At 36.8% G+C, this 14,529-nt stretch overlaps 1 protein-coding gene across 1 annotated transcript; it reads left to right on the top strand.

The window, feature by feature from the left end:
• The first annotated feature begins 1,265 nt into the window (after nt 1–1,265).
• Nucleotides 1,266–13,773, top strand: LOC110692460 (purple acid phosphatase 23-like). The gene is made up of 7 exons (XM_021869460.1): nt 1,266–1,877; nt 2,004–2,195; nt 8,097–8,433; nt 11,111–11,328; nt 11,474–11,664; nt 12,240–12,521; nt 12,729–13,773. Exons 1-7 carry the CDS (start codon nt 1,619–1,621, stop codon nt 12,861–12,863), a joined length of 1,614 nt encoding a protein of 537 aa, XP_021725152.1. The 5' UTR covers nt 1,266–1,618; the 3' UTR covers nt 12,864–13,773.
• The last annotated feature ends 756 nt before the right edge of the window (nt 13,774–14,529 follow it).

Here is a 14,529-nt window from a genome sequence, read left to right as displayed (position 1 = left end):
TTTTTTGTTTTTTTAAAGCATTTTCCGACGGAAATTCCGTCGGGCATTTACGACGGAATTCACTTCCGTCGGGCATTTACGACGAAATTCACTTCCGTCGGAATTTTCCGAGGGACTTTGCCGGGCTTGAAAATGCTCTCGGCGGACTGAAATCCATCGGAAATTCCGTCGGAAAAGGGTGTTTTTCCGACAACAACTTTTCCGACAACCGGTTACGACGGAATTCCGTCGGAAATGGGTTTTCCGACGGAAAACAAGGTGTTTTCGACGAAAAATTTCCGTCGCAATTAACTTGTTTTCTAGTAGTGAGAAAATTTGATCCCTAATTCGAATCAAGAAAATTAATATATCGTTGAAAAGGTAGAGTTGTCAATTCGGGTAAACAGGTTGAGTTTAAGTCAAGTAAGTGTGGGTCGAGTCAACTCGAGTCGGGTCATTTCGGGTTAATGTCGTAACCTATGCGGGTCGGGTTCGAGTAGGGTCATGCTGGAGTCGGATCACGTCAGGGCATACATCTTATCGGGTTTGGGTCAGGTTAATAACAGGTCGGGTTACATTCAGGTCGGGTTACATTTGGGTCGGGTGAATAATATATCGGGTTTAATTCGGGTTTTCATGGGTTAAAACGGGTTAGGGTTATTCTCAAGTTCGAGTTGAATCCGGTTTAAGTCAATAATTTGCGAGTTATAATCAGGTCGGGTCATTCTCGGGTTTAAGTTGGGTTTGATTTGGTTCAACTCAATAATTTCGAGTTATATTCAGGTTGGGCCATTCTTGGGTTCAAGTCGGGTTCGGTTCAAGTCAATAATTTGCGGGTTCGATTCAAGTAAAGACAAAATACTTTCAATATTTACATAGGGTAGTTTTAGCCTTACAAAGTTATGACTTTACAAGTATATTACAATATAAATAACATATATCTTTATTTAGATAGACAATATCTACAATAATAAAGATGTATAAAATAATAAGTCAAGTTGATTTCGGGCCGGGTCAATAACAATTCGTGTTGATTTCAGGTTGGGTTTGTAACAAATCAGGTTGATCAATTTCGAGTCAGGTCAGTAATAAGTCGGGTTAAATTCGGGTCAGGTTAGGAACATGTCGGGTTGAATTTAGGTCGGGTTAAATTCGGGTTTTGATGGGTTAAAACGGTTTTGGGTAAATTTCGGATTAGGTCAGGTTCGGTTCAGGTTAATAATTTACGTGTTATATTTGGGTCGGGTCATCTCCAAGTCAGTTTATGTTCGGGTTCGGGTCTCAAATGCTTAAGTAAACGGGTCTAGGGTTGGTTTCAGGTCGGGTCAAAATCGGGTTCAAGTCATCATTTTTCCTGATTCAGACGGATCGGTTAATAATTAGGTTCGGGTTGATATTTCGAATCGGATCAGCTTTTGACAGCTCTACTCCATAACGTCCACAGTCCACACTAAAAAAATTCATCGATTGCACTACGTGCGAACCAAACAACGTTGTCAAAATCATCTTAGAACGAATATTCTGTAGATTACTCAAATCAATATTCAAATTCTTCCTCCAATTATACATCAATGGAGTTCTCAAACTCTGCACATCCCCTTCACCTCTTCCTATTTACAGTAGACCAAAATTCTGCACAATGCATTTCCAGTTCAAATCATTGTTATGGGTCCTCAATTTATTTATGGTCTGTTTTGCTGCAATGGAAGCAATGCCCACTACTTTGGAAGGCCCTTTCGACCCCAAAACTCGTCGTTTTGATCCGTCTTTGCGGCGAGGTAGCACTGATTTGCCATTGGATGATCCAAGAATAAGGAGAAATGTAACTGGGAGTTTTCCTGAACAAATTTCACTTGCACTTTCTTCACCTTCTTCAATGTGGGTCTCTTGGGTTACTGGTATATACTCTTTCTTTGTTATTTTTTTCGAGACGGGATTTGATTTCAGGTCTTGAGTCGAGACATAACTGCTTTTCTATTAGTTTGATCACTTGATGAATGTTGTTGCTGTTGTGATTGTAATAGGTGAAGCTCAAATTGGTAAGAATGTAACAGAATTAGACCCATCAAGTGTTGGAAGTGAAGTTTGGTGTGGAAAAGGTAGTGGGAATTATACTACTAAGAAAAGTGGGGTTTCTATGGTTTACAGCCAGTTGTACCCTTTTGAAGGTCTGTTAAATTATACTTCAGGAATCATTCATCATGTTAGACTTGAAGGTATGAATTCAACTGTTTTTTATAATTTGCTTGAGTTGTTTGTAATTGTAATTAAGTTTTATCTATTTGTTTGTGTGGTTTGTCCTTTGAATGAATCTTTCAGTTTGTTTGTCAAATGAAATTGGTGCATAAAATCTACTTTTTTGTGTGTAGTAGTAATTAATGGATTATCTGTCTTGGTTCATCAGCTAATAGATTTTGATAGGTAAAGTTTCTGATTTTTATGGGTTACTGCTAAAATAGACCAGCTCCTTTGAGGGCTGGTTTTACTCTAGAAATATGTTGTGTTGTTCAATGAGGTTGTGAAGTTCCATCTTCTCTTATTTCCCGGTCTTTAGCTGAATACTAATGTCAGTAACAACTAAAGCTTGTCAAATATCAAAATGTATCTGTTGAATAACATAATAACATAATTGGTCAAGTTCATTTGTTTGCAATAGAATATTATTCCACGTCCTTGCGATTTGCAGGATATAATTCCCCTTCTGTCTTTCACCAAATCATATTTACATATTTATTAATAGCAGTTTATTTTTGATATCGTTGGAATCTGTAGTCATACATGTTCTCATATTTTATATTCATAATTATATGCTTCAGGCAATAAGGCCTATGAGCCGTCAAAAAGAATTCTTTACTTCTCTTAATACTTGATTAATTCTATATTACAGTAGTCTTCAGTTATGTGTTTAAGGGCCTGCAGTGGCTCCATCAATCATTTAGAACTAACTGGTAACTACACAGCAAAAGTGCCATTTAAGTATTAATGAAGTTAACTGCAACTTGCTGCATTATTTTTGAGTATATAGATAGGTCCTGTGTTTTTTAAACTATTAGGGACACTATCAGATCAAAGTCTGCGAGTAAGATATGTTGAGCATTTTGATGTCGAGGATCAGTCGGTCATACTTGAAATCCGCAAGGGATCAAGGTTTTAAAAGCTTGTAAAAAACATGGCAAGGTGGTTAGGAAGTCTGTGAAATGAAAGTGCTGGAAGGAGGCTAACAGCACATTTATACCCCAACTACAATGCCCAAATTTATGGGGATTTACTAGTCGATACCCTTTTCGACCCCCTTTTCTGGGCTTGGTACTCCTCTTTCCAATTCAATTTGCAGAAGCCTACTGTGTCCTTCTCAAATTAGGGGTGAGTGAGGTCAACATATTAACTAGCTACTTGAGATTTGTTCGGTCAAAACGTTGTCTAAGCTTGTCTTGAATGAGCTTGACTGATCATATCAAGTCCAACAATGTTAACTTGGTTAGTTGGACTTGAAAAGTTTTTGAGCAAGCCTGAGTATAAGAATTTAGTAAAGTAATGACTCATAAGTAGCATTATAGATCTCACATAATACTTCGAAAACCTCAAGTGCTAGCAAAATTAAGAAATTGCTATATTAGTTTGGTTGCCTTAGTTTGTTTTACTCGAGGTCGAGTCAATTGATGGGCTAAATGAGAAACGTTCCAAGAGTTAACTCAAGAATGAGGGTCTGTAGAATTTTAAAAAGTTCACCTACTCAAGTTGAATTTCTTCCTATCAAATTGTAAGCCTTAGAATTGCGCCTAGCTCTGATTTCTCGTCCTTGCAAAAATTAGTCTTAATTATAGTAAGTAAGCTTAACTCAGGTAAGCTAGCGAGTGGACTTGTATGACTCTTTAATCTTTGATGGTTAATAGATACTTTGGCATATCAATCAGAAACCAGTCATTGAATGTTACGAGAATAGTCATTAAAGTTTTGGTAGAGGCAAAATTTAATCAGCTTGGTTAATGTTTCCCACAGAATTAGATTCTTATCCACACCCAAAAATGTATGCTTTTGAAAGGAACCTTAATGGTTTGTGAAAAGAAACCTTTGTGAAAAGAAACCAAATTTGGACCATTAAGCTCTTCACTTGAAAATATCATGCTGATGGTTGTATTTCATCTTTTGGTTATTTATTTGAAATTTAACAGCATATATTTGAGAAGTCATGCCCCTTAGGTTAGTCATGGTGATGGCTGAAAAAAAGGGTATAAACAAGATTTTTGGTTTGGGTGAGAAGGATATGATGGTAAGTATCAATACAAATATACAACAGCATGATATCTCTGTTACTTGTAGCTAACTAAGCTAAAAAAAATAAAAAATAAAAAATTAAAAAAAAAAAAGAAAAAGAAAAGAAAAGAAAAAAAAGGGTGACTAGAGTTCAATCAAAAGCTTGATTTAAGTGTAAGTTGTTCGACAAAAAATGGAGGAAGAAAATGTATAATCCTTTACTATTTTGGCTTCGTGTCTTGAGATTCATGAAGATGTCAGCCAACCTTTTGAACATATACCATGTCATGATTTTCTTCATGTTAGACACAGTTGATAGAGAGCATCAAAGGAGCTCTAAATTGTCATCAATAAGTACATTTAAATTCCATAGAGACTTGAATCTCTCATGTCGAATGTTGATTTTTATCAAATATATAAATAATTATGTGGTTGAGGTTACAGATGGAGCTCCCATGTTTCAGTAATAGCACTTAAAGGGTGAAAAAGAAAATTAGGTTTATGTATTCCTCCGGTCCCCAAATAATAGTTCTATTTCAACCAACAATCTTGTTCCTAAATACATGTCCCATTTCACCTTTATTTTTCTTAAATTATTTTTAAAAATGCGTGTAAAGCTATTGCATCTACCAAGGGGATGGAAGTATTTGAGGTTTAATAAATGTGTTAGTCTTTAGTTCTGGTCATCTAGAATGACACTTATTAAAGTTAATGAGTAAAGAACTTTGTATCAAATATTCTAGAGACTTTCTGCCTGATATAGATGAGCATGGTGTTTGTGAGCTTGGGGATGGTGTGTCTTGTAAGTGAGACTTGTTCTTAGTGTCAAAAGTTGTTCATTATTTAAAATAGCCGTGTTTATTTGGTCAGATTTGTGCTTGGATTCTGTTATAATTGGGTTGCTTTGGTAAAACGTTTAACCCAATGAAACTAATCATATGCTTCTAGGGAAATATCGTATATATTGTAGCAATTTGTGAATTTAAAGTGGCTATGATGTCATGCTTCTTAAGTGCTTGATAGGTAGATTGCTAACAGGGAATTTGAGCTTAAGTTTATTGCCTTTTGCTACTAACTTACAATTTACGTATACTGCCGTGGGAATTGGATGCATGATGGTTTTGGGAAGCCCTTTGTAATCAATGTTCGTGCTGAATCCCAAATTGCAACATCATTCCTTCACCCACAAAGCATCCTGATGTCTAAATTTTCAGTAATAAATGTTTAAATGTGATAAACTTTTGTCAAGCATTTGATGAGTTACGACTAGCATTTCTTTATCTGTTGACGTAGAGAGGGGTGGCGAGTTAGGATATGACCTGAAGTTTTTAGATAACACCCTAATAAGACTTTACCAAATGAGTTCCCTCATATCCGCAATGAGTAGTATCAGCAAGCACCAAGGAGCTTTGAGTGCACTTGTAATGGATTCAAGCAACAACAATCATACACAGTTAATTATAGAAATTTAGAAGGGAAAGATTGCAGCTTTCATTCATAAGCAATGGGTTTTTACAAAGTTAGGTTTAGCCTATCACTCTCCAACAGTGAGTTTAGCTCACAACTCTCCAAGAATTTCACTCAAAACATTGCCTGCCTCAATCTTCTCCTTCCTTTCTTATATATACAACCTACTCAAGCAAAAGTGACCTAATTTGGCTGCTCAATTTGTCTTGGCTGCTTAATTTGTCTCATTCTCCAGCTGTACTGTCTCACCCTCTCCTGAGCCACTGAATGCTGCTGCCATAGTGTTGTTGTGTGCACCTGCCATAGTGGACCATTCCCCATAGTGGGTCTGCTTTGTCCTGTTCTGGCATGCATATGTGAGGACCACTGGAGGTTTGTCCTCTACTGATTCATGTTTTTCTACCATTTTCTGGGTAATGTGATCCTTTAGGATCCAGGGTAATAGCCTTTGTTGTAGTTATCTAGAGAAAAAATAAATTTAAAAACAAATTAACAAACAAACAAACAAACAAATTAACTTTGCAAACTTTAAACATCACTGAACACTGGTTTATTTAAACTTATTTCTAATGTGCCTGCAGTTCTTTGCTTGTGGTATTGAGTCTATCGTCTTAGCATGTGGCATATATGGGAGCAAGGAGCATCACTTTTCGGCGGGCCACACTCACATTATGTGAAGAGCAAAATTTTCTTGAGTAGTACATAATAATCAATAATGAGTAAGGTAAAGGGTGGAGTTCTTGAACTTAAAATTTTTGATGGAAGCTATCTGTCTACTTCCTCTGTCCAATGCACCATTTTCTGCTTTGGGGTGTCCTTAAAATTATGCTCTGATCCCATTTATGGCCCATGGTCCCAATACTTTACTTGATCATCAAAAACATACGCTTCCACTACTTTTTCTGTTTTTCATCAACTCCATTAACCTTAGATATACATGTATAGAAGAGACAGAGATAAGAAAGTAAGGGTAGAAGAAATCTAGAGTTGGTTTAAGGAAATGGGGATTAGAGGAGAGATAGGAATAGCTCCTCTCCCCCCCACCCCCTCCCCTCCATTTCCCTCCAATTCTAAGGAGGGAGATATAACGGGAGGGATAAAAATCATGTACGGAAAGACAATCTTATCCTTAATGAAAAGGTAAGAAATGGAAGAGAATGTTAGAGTAATAGTAATTTTGCTACTTATTCTACTACTATCTCCTACCCATAGTCCCCTACCATGCATGGGAAAATACTCGTGAGTGTTCTATCTGCCTTTTCAAGTACTTATCTACTTATTTGAACTTATCAAAACTTATCATAATTTGTTATAGTTGTAAATTAAACTTGGGTAACCCTTTATTAACCGTTATCCGAACTTATATGAACTTATTGAAATTTATTTTTCTTGAACTTATTTGAAATTTTGAAAATATATATCCCGAGCATATTGTATTTGAACTTATTTTCCTTGGAATAAGTGAAAATAAGGTGAATAAAACATGGCCTTATCTCGCCCCGTTCCCTGTTAGCTATTTTCTCAAATACCTTGTTACTGTTATTGTGCCTTATTAGCTAGGAGAGTCGAGTTTTAGCTTGCAAAGCTCAAATTGTTCCATTTGCTTAATAAAAAAAAAAATTATATTTTCATCGCCACCTCCTTTGTCCTTTCATATTTCTTGGTTTGTGTAATAAATGGAAACGATGCAGCCAAGGTTTGGTCTCAAGCACTTTGTATTAGACCCTTTGGAAACTTTTACTAAGCTATTTGACCGCTGATCCATGCTTGTTTGGTGCATGTTATTTGGCTGCTGTTCCATTCTTTTGGTACTTATTATCTGGCCGAAGTTCCTAGCTTGTTTTATGCATGTTATTTCTAGGGTTCCATGCTACATTGTAATTAGTGAATGGGGCCTGCGATCTTTATATGGATCATTATATCCAATGAAGTGTTTAATTGAAGAGTGATTCTTATTTCTTTCTAGTGTATGCCTTTTACATCCCAACTATGACTACTCTAGAAATCAAAAGGCCGATTCTTGGCATTTTCAGATATTGTCATACATCATATCACTGTTGTGTTTAAATAGATCAAACTTGGACCCTTTGGGCTCTTCATGTTTAAGTATGAAAACATTTTATGGATGAAATCTCACATTCCACCAATTTAAGCATACTAGCTTAGGGATCTCCCTTTATTTCTTACTAGCTTATAAACAATTTTATTAAAGTACGACTTCATTTAATTAGTTTTTGTAAGATGCTTCACTTGATTGTTTCAATGGTAATCCTCCAAATACTCTCAATGTGGCAATGACTCTCTAGTTTTATTTCATTTTATTTCGTCTTATTCTCTTGTGGGGCAAATAAGTTAGATCTTGAGCTGTAAGCTTGCTGTATTTCTGTATGTTGTAGGTCTTGAACCTGGAACAAGATATTATTACAAGTGTGGGGATAGTTCCATCCCTGCAATGAGTGAAGAGCATACCTTCGAAACTCTTCCTTTACCTGGACCTAATGCTTATCCTCGACGTATTGCTTTCATTGGAGATTTGGGTCTGACTCATAATTCTACAACAACTATTGATCATGTTACTGAGAATGATCCGTCACTAGTACTGATGGTTGGTGACTTGGCTTATGCAAATCAGTATCGTACAACAGGTGGGGAAGGAGCTTCATGCTTTTCCTGTGCATTCCCTGATGCACCCATTAGAGAGTCATATCAACCAAGGTGGGATGGTTGGGGAAGGTAATTTTTTTTTTTTTTTTTTTTTTTGAAACATAATTCTTTTTCTTGGTTCTCTTTTGTTTTTTGTTTTTTGGCAACACCTTATCATTGTTCCACCTTGTCAAATTGACTATTGAAAACATTTTTTTTTAAAAAAAATTGTGACTTTAAAGAAGCGCTGGAGTTCTTTTGATTTTATGTTTTTACTGTATGTTGCATATTATATCGTAAGTACTAAAGGCTTTGAGAAAATTGTACCCATGATGACCATGACTATCCATTTTAGAGGAATATACAGAGGATTGATTCCAGTTAGGTAACTAAGGATCAAATTCTCATTTTCCCAGAATTCTTGGTGCTCTATACTGTAGACTGCAGAAATTACAATGTAGAAATTACATGTGAGCAGTATCACTCTGGCTTTTTCCTTAAGGATAAAAACCCACAAGCATATCATATACTAGATCATTTGAGAATTTGGCATACATTTACACTTTAAATATATAGCTCCTATGACTATGTCTCACGAGCAATATCACTGTTGGCTTGAGCTTCTAAATAAAAAGAGGGAAACTTTACTCTTTACTACCTATAACTCTATTAGCTGAGTGATTGCGGAACATCTATTCCCATACATATGCTCAACACAATTAATTTTTCTGAAGAAGAATGTAAAACTAAAGTACTAAACCACGGGTGGTCACTTTAATCTTGCTCTGTTAGTAAAGTATGGCATGTGCAAGCTACCATCCATAATCAATCTTCCATGTAAAGCAAGGCAAATGATGCACACAAAAAAAAAAAAAAAAAAAAAAAATCCCTTAAAGCTGGTTTTATGCACCTGATAGCCGCTTCATCAACCTATCAGCCATGGCCAATCTTTCTTTTTAGGCAGGCAAGTCAAAGGATGACAATTCCCTTAGGTCTTGGTATATTAATTTTATGCACTAGATTTTTCTAAGTTCAATTCTAGAAGTTTCTCTCATTTCGGTCAAATTAACCTTCTTTTAATGTTGTGGTTTCCTGCAAGGGCTGCAACCAAATTACTCCAACCACCTAATTCATTAATTTCTTGAGCTTTTTCCAAAAACAAGCAGCATGTATTAGTTCTATAAATTTCTTGAGCTTTATGCAATTGCTAGAGACATATATATATATTTTTTAATACTACAAACTAAAACTACTCTTTAGTTTACTAGCAATTTTCATCATATTCCCAGGTGTAATTTTACACCCTCTCATATTTTTCTCATTACAAGCTTATGTGATCTAGCACATAGGGAGGAGAATGTGAGAGGGTGTAATGTTACACCTAGGTATAGGATGGATACCTTGCTCTTTACCTTGTTGACGTGGCTGGATATATGAACAAATGTGATCCAACATGCAAATGTTATGCACAATTGGTTGTGGATCACCATTTGTGTTCATCCAACTGTAATGTCAACTTTAAGATGAGTCATATGTACTATCCATGTTTGTTAGAATGCAATTAGAATATTAGAATCTTACAATACTACAATCCCAATACTATCCAGACGATTTGATTCTATTTAGAATCTTAAATGTGCAGAATCTTAGCGACTCATTGGGCTGTCATTTGAAGCATCAGGGTATTAATACGATATTATTATTCTATGATCTAAAGTTTCGACCCTAAAATGACAACTTTATTGACAAAATTGTTTTAACATGTTATTGTTTTGTAATTTGTTTTATAAGACTGTTAATGTGTTAGAATTTTTGTCGTCACAAACTTTCACATTAATCCTGAAAACCAAGTGATGTTACAATATATTTAGTGCTTGATTCATAGAGTTATAGGATTTCTTTTTAGCAAACTTCAAATATGGTCAGTTATTAGAGCCATTACTATTATACAATAGTTTTATCAAATTTTAGCTAATGTGTAGTATCATGAAGCCATGGTTTTAGATCTCTAGCGGTGATCACAATAATGGAGAACCATTTTTGTTGGCAGTGCAGATAGTTTGCAGTTGTTGCGGTCTAATATTGCGATCATTGTAAGCTTAATAAGCTATACAATATAGTTGCAATGTGGCAATGCTACTATGTTAGCAGTTCCATCTATCCAAAGTGAAATCCTGATTCTGACAACTTTGGTAGTGCCATAATCATTAATCAGTTGGTGTCTGGTTTCTGCTTTTGTGGGAAAGTCTGCCTGATGATAAATTTTTCTCTTGAAAATGCTAATTGTTGATACCAGGGGCCATGTTGATTTTATTCTTGTGAAAGCTATACATTGTGTGCAAAACTTCCATGGACTTTCAATTTGTTTTCTTTTCATATCGTGTATATATTATTCTAGCACCGCTTCTTATATCTTAGGTAATGTTATTGATAATATGTGTGAGAGCAGCCCGAACTTTTTCTTCCAGAGAAGTACAAAAAAGTAATTTAACAACTTAACCTTGAGATAAACCTAAATGAGTTTCTTATAAACGTGGGTAATACAAGTAAAAACATGAAAATTTATGTGCTAGTTCCCAACTTTGGCAATACCACCAGCTGATACAGTTTCCATCCAATACCATATTAAATAGAATCAGAACTTTTCCATCAAATGCTTGTTAGCATTTGACTATAAGATTTTTGTTTTCTGAATGATATGCTAAAAGTGTCATATTTTTTATGAACTTTCGTTTTAAGGACTATGATTTTGAAACTTTGAATCTAGGTTCATGGAGCCTCTAATCTCCAAAGTCCCAATGATGGTTATTGAAGGCAATCATGAGATTGAGCCTCAAGCTGCTGGGGTAACATTTAAATCGTATCTCACAAGGTTTGCTGTTCCTTCAGAGGAGAGTGGCTCGGAATCTAATTTTTACTACTCTTTTGACGCTGGAGGTATTCATGTCATTATGTTGGGAGCTTATGTCGATTATGATAGGACGAGTGAGTTTTAGCTATTTCATAATTGTATTCTCCTTGCCTGTCCAACTGCTCTTTTATCTATACAACTTTTGGCTCTTTATTTGAATTATCAGTGGTAGGTATTGGTTTGATAGTTGACCAGTCATACTCTTCACTTTCGTTATAGGTGCTCAGTATGCTTGGCTAGTGAAGGACCTTGAAAAAGTCAACCGGGATGTAACTCCTTGGCTGGTTGCTGCATGGCATTCTCCTTGGTATAATAGCTATTCGTCGCACTATCAGGAATTTGAGTGCATGAGACAAGAATTGGAAGCACTCCTCTACCAGTATAAAGTTGACATTGTCTTTTCCGGTCATGTAAGTTGGCAAAGCAGCTTTCCTTAGAAGTAAGAAAGTACAAATAGTTGATGATTTATAAGGAATATTGAAGTCTTTGTCTGAAATTAGAAACTTGTTTGATATTAGTGATGCATGCAAATTAGTTTGCATATTTAGCTCTTTATTTTCACAAGACCAACAGTCCCTTAATGTATATCCTTTATCCACATGAACCTACTATGCACAACTTTAGTTTAGCATTTTGGTGTCTTTAATCTTTAATAAGATGCCATAAGTACCATAATAGGCTCAGTAAGTATCCACATAATTTTTTTTTTAATGATTTGACCTAAATATCGTGTTTTTCTCCCTTAAACATGTGTCATGTCTACTGTACTACTTTAAGGTAACTACCTGTCTACCTTCACTGGTATTTTGTAAGCTTCTGATTGAGTGAGATGAAAGCAAGAACTATAGATAATTTTAACGGAACATGACGTACTAATTTATGTACTGGCTAACTTGGGAAGACATCAAGCAACATCAGGAAACAAATTTAGTACAAAATACAAAGTTTTAACTATTGACATCCTAACTAAATTTCGTATAATCAGGTTCATGCATATGAGCGGATGAATCGTGTTTATAATTACACATTGGATCCATGTGGTCCTGTTTACATAACAGTTGGAGATGGAGGGAATATCGAGAAAGTTGATGTCGATCACGCTGATGACTCAGGGAAGTGCCCAAAGCCCAGTGACAACGTACCTGAAATTGGTCCAGTGTGCCATTTAAATTTTTCTTCAGGTCCTGCAAAGGGAAAATTTTGCTGGGATACACAGCCTGAGTGGAGTGCATTCAGGGAGAGTAGTTTCGGACACGGAATACTTGAGGTGAGTCTGCATGTAAATTAAGAAATCTCTTTGACTAGAATGGAATTTACTGGCTTGAAATCTAACCTGGTACAAATGAACTCTTCCTTATTTATGCGTAGCTGCTGCATGGTTTCTCATTCGACAGAATAGTCTTTGCCAATGACTTTCTGTAGGAATATTTATTTTCTGATTAGTTAAACTAAACTATATCATTATCTGATGCAGGTCTTGAATACTACGCATGCATTATGGACTTGGCACAGGAATCAGGATGTGTTCAGGGATGATGTACGAGGTGATCAAATATATATTGTCCGACAGCCAGAGTCCTGCAACCCCATTGGACAAGTAATTCTTTAAGGCGAGGCTCATTCTTTGTATAAAACAAATGGCTATCTTGCCTATCAATTTATTTGTGTTAACTATTCACCATTTTTTTGGAATATGGAAGCATTTGTGACTTGTGAAGGCCCTTGACACTGTGTCCTTTTTCTCTGTCCTTTGGGACTGTTATATCCATTATTACCTGAATCAGGTCATTTTTTCTTTATTATTTTACATTATGCAAGATTTCGTCGAATAATATACGTAGTATATGAAGTGATTTAAGGATCTTAGACTTGAGCTGCTAAACCATATCACTGTCAATAAGTGTAAGATTATTTTGTTCTTTGAGTTATTTATTTTATTTATTTTTTTTTTTAATTTTTTTTACCATGAGAACTATATAAATAAAAGCAAATTACAACCTCAGGAAACTAAAAAAAACAACACACACACAAAACAACAAAAGAAATCTATGAGTACTGAAGCTGAAGCAGTGCACTGAATCAAACCCACATACACACCTTGCCACTTATCACTGGAGAACCGAAGTGAATGATAAAACCACCTAAACACACACAAACTAAGGGGCCGTTTGGTTGGGGTTAATAATCAAAGGGAAAGGGAATGAAGATGGCTCATTCCCTTTGTTGTTGTTTGTTTGCCATTTTTTTCATTCCCTTTACCCATTTTCATTTTTGAGTTTACCCAAAATCCTTCTATATTGATTCCCCACCCCCCCTAGACTTTGGGATTCCCATTCCCCAGCCACCACTACACCACCAACTGCTACCTTACCCAGTCACGCCCACCGCCAAGGCACCTCGCCGGAACTCGTCCACCTCCCCCTCCCCTCGCCGAAACGCGTCGCACCTCCCCCTTGTCGGAATCCGTTGCGCCTCCCCCTCCCCTAGTCGGAATCCGTTGCGCCTCCCCCTCCCCTCGCCGAAACTCTAGAAAATCATCCTCCCACCCAAGTCAGCCACGCAAACCCAACCGATCTGCCGCCCAAGATTCCGACACGCAAACCCAGCCACATAAACCCAAACAAGCCAGCAAAATCGAGCGGCGAGGGGGTGGGGGAGATGCAAAATCGAGCGGCGATGGTGGGAAGATGCGAAATCGGGCAGCGAGGGGGTGGGGAGATGCGAAATTGAGCGACGAGTGGTGGGGGAGGTACAATATCTGGCGACAGTGGGTGGGGGAGGTGTGATATGGGGCGGCGAGGGGTGGGAAGATGCGAAAATGGGCGGCGAGGGGGTGGGGGAGGTGCGAAATTGGGCGGCGAGGGTCAGTGAGGTGGTGGCTGGTGGAATGGCTGGGGAAGAGGGGTTGTGTGGTGGTGGTGGTGGTGGACTGGTGGTGATTCCTTTGTTTTGTAAAACAAACAACATACTACGTAGAAAGGGTTTCATTCCATTCCCTTTGTTCATTCCATTCTCATTACCTCGTGCGAACCAAACGGCCCCTAACTGTAGTCATTTGTTTGAATTTGATTAACTAGGCATTACTTGTAAAAGGTGCACACATAAGTGGGGCTTTTGTAAATATTTAACGACATCTTGTAGATAAATCTTAAGCTAATATATAAACTTGGATTTCGTAGCATGCCACAAGACGAAATTTGACATTCTAATATTTCTCCAAATATCGTGTCACACAACCTCATGTGACACAAATAACATTTATCACCTCAACTATG

This window comes from Chenopodium quinoa, unplaced genomic scaffold (assembly GCF_001683475.1).
Source record: "Chenopodium quinoa cultivar QQ74 unplaced genomic scaffold, ASM168347v1, whole genome shotgun sequence".
Lineage (NCBI taxonomy): Eukaryota > Viridiplantae > Streptophyta > Magnoliopsida > Caryophyllales > Amaranthaceae > Chenopodium > Chenopodium quinoa.
The sequence above is the reverse complement of the archived record's forward strand: the minus strand, read 5'-3'. Positions and strand labels throughout refer to the sequence as shown.